The sequence below is a fragment of the Pecten maximus genome, chromosome 19 (genome assembly GCF_902652985.1).
Source record: "Pecten maximus chromosome 19, xPecMax1.1, whole genome shotgun sequence".
NCBI classification, from domain to species: Eukaryota; Metazoa; Mollusca; class Bivalvia; order Pectinida; family Pectinidae; genus Pecten; species Pecten maximus.
The window spans coordinates 8,442,437-8,449,578 of record NC_047033.1 but is presented as its reverse complement, the minus strand read 5'-3'; the positions used below and the strand labels follow the sequence as shown (position 1 = coordinate 8,449,578).

Below are 7,142 nucleotides of genomic sequence, written 5' to 3'. Positions count from 1 at the left end.
TTAGTCATTATATAAACAGAAAAGCAAACGCAAAACAATCGTCAGGTGTGCGAATTTACGTACTGTGTAAAATTACGTATCCTTCCTATGCATCTTTGTTCTTCCCACTGCCTCCATTGACAGCCTTTGTTGAACGTTCATCACTTTGCGTAAGGTTGTGTGTACTGTCCTCTGGTCGCCGAGACTAACTAATGGGGCTGGTCTTAATTGTTCTCTGTCTGAAGTTTGGTTTGGTGTAGTGATGTTAAAATATCAGCTGCTTAAGTAGTTGCATGCGTTTGGTGAATGTGTGTGTGTTTTGAGAGTCTTCAGTATGCCTGTCTCCTTTTATAGCGCGGAACTGATGCCGGCTACCTCACTCAACAATAATGTTGAAGGCAACCAGAACACCCCAATTGATCATATTGTACTAAAAAATATTTGTCCTACTCCTAAAATCTGAGCGCTCAGCAAGGGCAGCAACAACCATTTTATGGACTTTGGCATATCTCGAATTGGGACAGAACCAAAAGCTTTCCTCAAAGGGTAAAACGCTCAACCAAAGGCCAAAAGTGAGTCAGTGTCAAGGGAGACATCAGGAAGACGTAAGTTGTTAGGAATTAAGAGAAGATAGTATAACAAATTCTTTAGCCACATTTTGCGATTTGTCAATGGGGTAAGCAGGTACATTTTTGTATGCCCAACCAGCAACCGTTAGACGTTCACCTTTAAAATGCTACTTGGGAAAGATTAGCCTGGTGTAAACCAGGCACTGCTTGAATAAAATTTCTTTTCTCGACCTCCGTTGTTTGACTTTAAGCACATGCTCCAATTTCAAATTCTTCATTACAAATTATGAAGATTTAAGTTGAGAGCTGGTCAATAGTAAGCGTGGACATTTTGATAGAAGTAATGTAAATTAAAAAGTTTCGTGCAAACGTTGACTGGTAGGTGGTCAAGCTACAGTATGTTGCACCAAAGTAATTCTTTATCGGACAAAAGATATACCAAACTTAATCACACTGCATCTTCAAATACTGCAGGATGGCCTCGACCTGTTCTCACCCGCCTTTTCCATTACAACCCAGCTTAAAAACGAAATGTATTTCCTCTGCTAACTATATGAAATTATAATAATTTAAAGCTTGTGTTTAGAGAAGATTCTTATCCATGGGCGATTGTCAGTATCATACCTTAAATGATCCACGACTGATCCACCATACTGGAAGTCATATATTTACAATATATTAAATCCTTGTGTAGAGCGATAAGACATGATACACTGTAGCTACGCTTAGAACTGGGATATATCCCCTATATTAAATATACACAGGGTATGTCTGTGTTACAATATGACGTCAAAAATAAGATAAATACCAAAATTGAACAACTTTTTTTTCTATTTTTATTTTAATACAAATTATACACTTTTTTTTCTAAAACTTTTACTACAAATTATGTACTGACAACACTCAAAGCATTATCATTTAGTCGTTACTATATGAAAACACACTGACACATGAGCTATACAAGAATGTTTTATCCTCTTTGAAGTCAATCACTGACACTATCTACATTCTAATTTATTGTCACATATGTCGCAACACACATGTCAATGCCGTCGCATAATGCACCATTTTTCAAAACATGTATTAAAACAATTAGTTCACCACATTTCCATTTTGAAAAGGACATTGACGTATTGCATACAACATTTGCATATCATCTATTCTAAATATAAAAAAGTCAAACTTGTGTACATGTGCGAGAGATGTATGACAATTAATTTTTCTCATATCTTTAAATGGTTAACCGATGTTAGTTTTGGAATTAACCAATTTGATGTACATATAATGATATTACTGTAATACATGTATGACCGAAGCATCCGACACTTTAAATAAAATCCCTGGGTTAGGTCTTAATAATATATCCTTGTTCAATATGATGGTTTACATGATCAATGCTCATTAATAAATTGTATTGCTGATCCCGGAGCTCCCCTGTCCTGCTAACTCCTATTGATAAATATTTGTATACACATATTACATACTTCCATTTAAGGGGTACCTGTAAAGTGCGAAGGAAAGCAAAATTGATTCTTTCCTTGCAGAAATGGTTAACCGTTCAAGACCGTTTATAACTTAATATTCTGGTATAGTTTTCGTTACATTTTTATTCACATTTTCCTTTCTTTTTCTAAGTTTGGAGTTATGGTTAAAAGTCCAAACTTGAGAAATTGATTCTCTCTAGGTTTGTTTTTTTTTATTTTTGAGGTTTCACAAATATATATACACGTACATGTAATTCAACTACATATACAAACTTGATTTGTAAACTCAACTATTATGCAAATGAAGCTGCCCCCCCCCCCCCCCCCCCCCCCTTTTCACCGCAACAAAAAAACCTTCCATCAACATCCCACCCCACAACCGAGTCGATATCACCAATGTAATCTCTATTCAATGTTGCACAAACAAATTGTGTGTGTTCTTCTCATTACAATAGACACAAGTGTTTTATGAATTTTTGTTTTGTTCTATTGTCTTTATACCATAACTAGTCTATTCACAAGTATGAGGATTAAATTTGGAAACGTATGTCGGGACGTCGTAGGAAGAATTGCTGATTTCAAGTTCTGAGCACAATCGGAGGAGCTCAATTTTCGCTGTCAACATATCATCCGCAATCACAGCGAAATTAGAGAAAGGTTCTTCCACTTCCTCATTGATGTCTGCATCTAAGCCTTCATCAGCGTCCAGCTCATTGTAGCGAATCTTGTTAGATTCGTGCAGACTTAAAATTTTGTTCTTGACATTGACTCGCGACAGTGTTTCTTTGTGGGCCGAGGGGACACACATTACTCCCATCATATGACAGCGTGGAGTGATGATTCGCGGTAGAATCGGCTTCACGCCAGTAGCGATCATGAAAGAGCAGAGAAGTAAATCAACATTGTAACAAGTCTTTATCCAATCTCGGAGATAGAATCCGCCCATCCGCGCATTTATCTCCAGCAGTTTTGGTCCTGTCGGTGTCATTATCATCTCGACGTTAAAAACGCCATTGATGAGTCCGACCTCTGTACAGCATTGGTACGCTGCCGTCCTCAGCTGTCCAGCTTTGTCCGGTGGGAGGCACGTCGGCATACAGGCTGCTGTTTCCGTGAAGTTTCCCGATCTCGTTGGGCCATTATCCGAAATGAACGCAGCAATGAGTCGTCTTTGATAGATGACAATGTCGATGTCATGTTCTGTTCCGTCATAGTACTCCATCAGCATCATATCATTCCCGTGTCCCAGGCCGATTCCGGGATGATCCGATTCTTGTCGAAGAAAGCTTCGGATTCGATCGTACTCATCGCGGCACTCCTCTTCACTATGGACAAGCTTGACCCCAACAGCACTGGAACCATATTCCAGTTTCAACATAGAAGGGAATTTGACATGACGTGAGGCCGGGGAAATTTCTTCGGATTTTCGTATAGCAGCTGACCTGCCGATGTACAAGTATGTTCGAGGGAAGTGTGGGATATCAGCTGTTCTTTCACTTAAAAGCTGCTGAGTAGAACTCTTCTTTTTGGCAATCAGCGCTCCTTGTAAGCCGACGCCAGTGTATTTCATTTTGTCGCATATGTGGGCCGCAAGAGGCCCACAGTCTTCCCAGAATGTACAGCAGCCATCGACGATGTCAATATCGGTCGATAGTAGTTGAATAATGTTATTAGCGTGTTCGTTATCCTGCACGTGGTTGGAAAAATCATATTGAAAGAATTTCCCAACCTGCTCCGACGCGAACGAATCTGCAACGTCGTTCACCAGAAAAATCTGCGAAAGAAACAGAAACAAGATGTATTACAATCGTTTATGTCGCATCACACTTATCTCGGGATGGGTTGTTGATATTGTGTTTTAGCGCAATTAATCTAAAACGACTTCAAGAACCATTACAATTTGTTGATGACAATTTCCTAAGGCTATTGTTGATATTGCAACACATAAGATGAATCCATGTCTTAAACCATTCGTAGAGTGGTCATACAGCTTGATATATCAAATGCTGATCTATATTATATGTTTGACATTGATTTGGCTAAAGCAACCATGGTATCTCAAAGGATGAAGAGCAGGTATGATTTATTTGGATGAGATAAAGCATTGCTTTATAAATCATAATTATATCTGACACAATGTCAGAAAGGACTCGCATTACCTTCCTTTATATATTTCCAAACTATCCCCTACCATCACTGACGAGTCCTAGAAGGACCAAAAACTTCACAGTTTAATGTAGTTCTTTCGTAAACTATATTGAAATGTATGTCGTTTGTACAGGCATTAGTTAATACCAAAGCAAACAGAAAACCCAAATATCATGACTTTCGTTTTCTCTCATAAGAATCACGTCTTGTATTATTGATCTAGCGCAGATGAAAGTAATGTTCTCATGGAAGAAGCATGATTGCTATTGACACTTTTGTAATGTAGCATACCTTGATTCCGTATTCACGTGCAGCTTTCCAGATAAATCGTTTACTAAATCCACCCGCTCCAATGACTAGAATTGTTTTCCCTTGCATTATGTGGCGCTGTGATCGTTGTACCATAGTATCCACCAGAGGGCCAACTGATTTCCCCTGTATCTCGGGGTTCATGGACTCGAACAGCTGGCAGTTGATGGTGCAGTCGTGACTGTTAACCTCTATGGCTATCGGAGTCAAAATACCGCCCTTCTCACCGAGAACAAAATCGAGACCTGGATAATGATAAAATAAAGGTTTGTAGATAACATATATTAACATTTCACCAAAATTCTAATATTGTGCATGATTTTCTTTGCATGTTAGGCGTAAAATTGTACCTGCTGCCGTTATTGACCTGCTGTCTGTATAATGTGACCGGGCGGCATGCCATAATACTGTGGCCAGGTGGGGTATTTAATTGTGATGACACTATAACTGTCAGGCGGCGGTATGGACCTGTTGTCTGTATAATGTGCCGGGTGGGGTGTCGCACTACCATGTCAAGGTGACATTTCAGTGTGATGACACTTGGTAATAGATTTGTTTTTTTTATATTCGAAATAAATCATCACTATTCTATTTGAAGAAACCGACACTTGTTATAAGGGAAAACTATAACTGCTTGCACCCTTTAAAAAAGAAGTTTTGTAATATTCCAATGCATTTATGGATTTGCGCTGGTGATATCAATATAAATCATACCTATAACATCAGTTTGACCTCCAACACCCCCTCTTTCTTCTGACGTCATGTCTTTTTCTTGTTTCAATATTTCTCCAAGCAGTTCATCTGATATTTTTGAAGTTCTATCTTTCAGACGCTTTCTTTCCTTCGCGGTAACTCCACATGTGCGCAACGTCGTGTCAAACGTTTGAGGGACCGTATTATCCCCATTGATCGGGTTGTCCCTTTGCGCTACACCACAGAGAAGAGTAGTTGTCATTGGAATGTCACCGAACCCTCTGCAAACCGTTGACCTCAAACGGAACGACAGATCAGCTGGAAAAATAACACAACTTTAAGACACTTTTTGTATGACAGAACACATTTCATTGACTGAGGAATTTAATTTTCATGATATTACTTTAAATGAAACAACACAAAAATAACAAAATGGGAGAGGAGCAAATATGTTGCGTTTTCATTAAGAAAAATAATACCGTCGGGAAGCAATATTTTCGGGAAGAAATGTTACTGTGATAGGGGCATTTAGTTACCAATAGACATGATATTCAAACTCTTTCATATAATTCCTCAACCCCTCAACATTTAATGAGTACATACCATGGTATTATGATTTTACATGTCAAACATTCTTAAATAGCTCGCTATTTTAATTTTTTTGTTTTCATAACAACCCCCTACACCCTCGTACTCTTAACCGTAATGGAACTGGGATACCGATAAAACGTAGAGCTGGTTACTTTATATAATTCGCAGATACGATGGAAATCAGATATCTGTCAGGGCGTACGGACATGTCATACATTTGAAGTGAAAATATATCATCAGGAGAAGGGTAATCAGGCCAGTGGTATTTTGTCTGAATATTTTTCTCGATAACGTTATCTTCCTACGTCGAAACCCCTCACCCCGTAACTAGAATACCAGCATTGAATTCCAAGAGCAAAAACATTTTTCTCTCATTTTCAAGACTTTTTTATAGTCTAAACGATCCAATTATTCATGTCTGTCAAGGCTGGTTAAGATATCTATCCCGTTTTTAGAAACGTATACTGAACCTGATGTGTTTTTCTTTAACAAGGAAGTTGTTTTCATAAAAGAGTTTATCTTGAAGGTCTTTTTGATTTACGTACGGAAAAAAACAGTCTACTGAAATTGAATAATGGGACTAATCTCATATTCGAGTTTTCAAAGCTAATTTAATTGTTATGACCTCAATATGGATTCCTCTGTGTTTTGCGTCCTCCTAACATCGGGGATATAGACATTTAACGCTATGTTTGTGCTGATGCTTAGCGATATAAGAAATTAGTCAAACAAATCGGGAATAGAAGGTTCCAAACATTGCTACGCGTGCAGTTGTAGTTTAATGAATAACATATGCTTTAGTAGAAGTCATTCAAACGAATATCTCAAATATTTCCAGTTGTCCCTTACACATACACAGGCAAAATGTATTGAGGTAAATTTGAACTAAAATATTGTTCATGTTTATTTTCACATAAAGACATATTGACTGTGTATGCCGTGTGCACGGTTATGTTCCTTTTATCTTCTAATCTTCTAATTTTATATCCAACAATGCTCCTACATGATGTATTTAAGTCGAGCAGATTAATTACATAGTTCAGCACTGCTTCAGTTGGATTCGAGCAGATAGATAGAAAAATGCCTAGTGCATTCGAGTAGAATAATGGAATAATTAAGCACTACTTCAATTGGATTCCGGTTTGTAAATGGAATAACGAGTGATATCGCTTATTGTAAATATAGTATCATGAAATACACTGACGTAGTAAAGAACCATTATATATATATATATGACATATTGTCCTTTTACTATAGTAAATAATGAGATTAATTTTATAATAGCGTCATCACTAAATATTGTGCCATAACAATAGCAATATGCATTATACTTTACCGTACATGTAGGTAGTGAAATCAAAACGTTATA

General features: G+C 37.7%; 1 protein-coding gene across 1 annotated transcript in view; it reads right to left on the bottom strand.

The window, feature by feature from the left end:
* Positions 1-1,361: 1,361 nt before the first annotated feature.
* Positions 1,362-7,142, bottom strand: part of LOC117317717 (carnosine synthase 1-like) — a 28,287-nt gene continuing 22,506 nt past the window's right edge. Inside the window, 3 exon segments of the mRNA XM_033872609.1 lie at positions 1,362-3,806; positions 4,472-4,734; positions 5,204-5,500. Coding sequence (XP_033728500.1) covers positions 2,544-3,806; positions 4,472-4,734; positions 5,204-5,500 — 1,823 coding nt within the window. The 3' untranslated portion in view covers positions 1,362-2,543.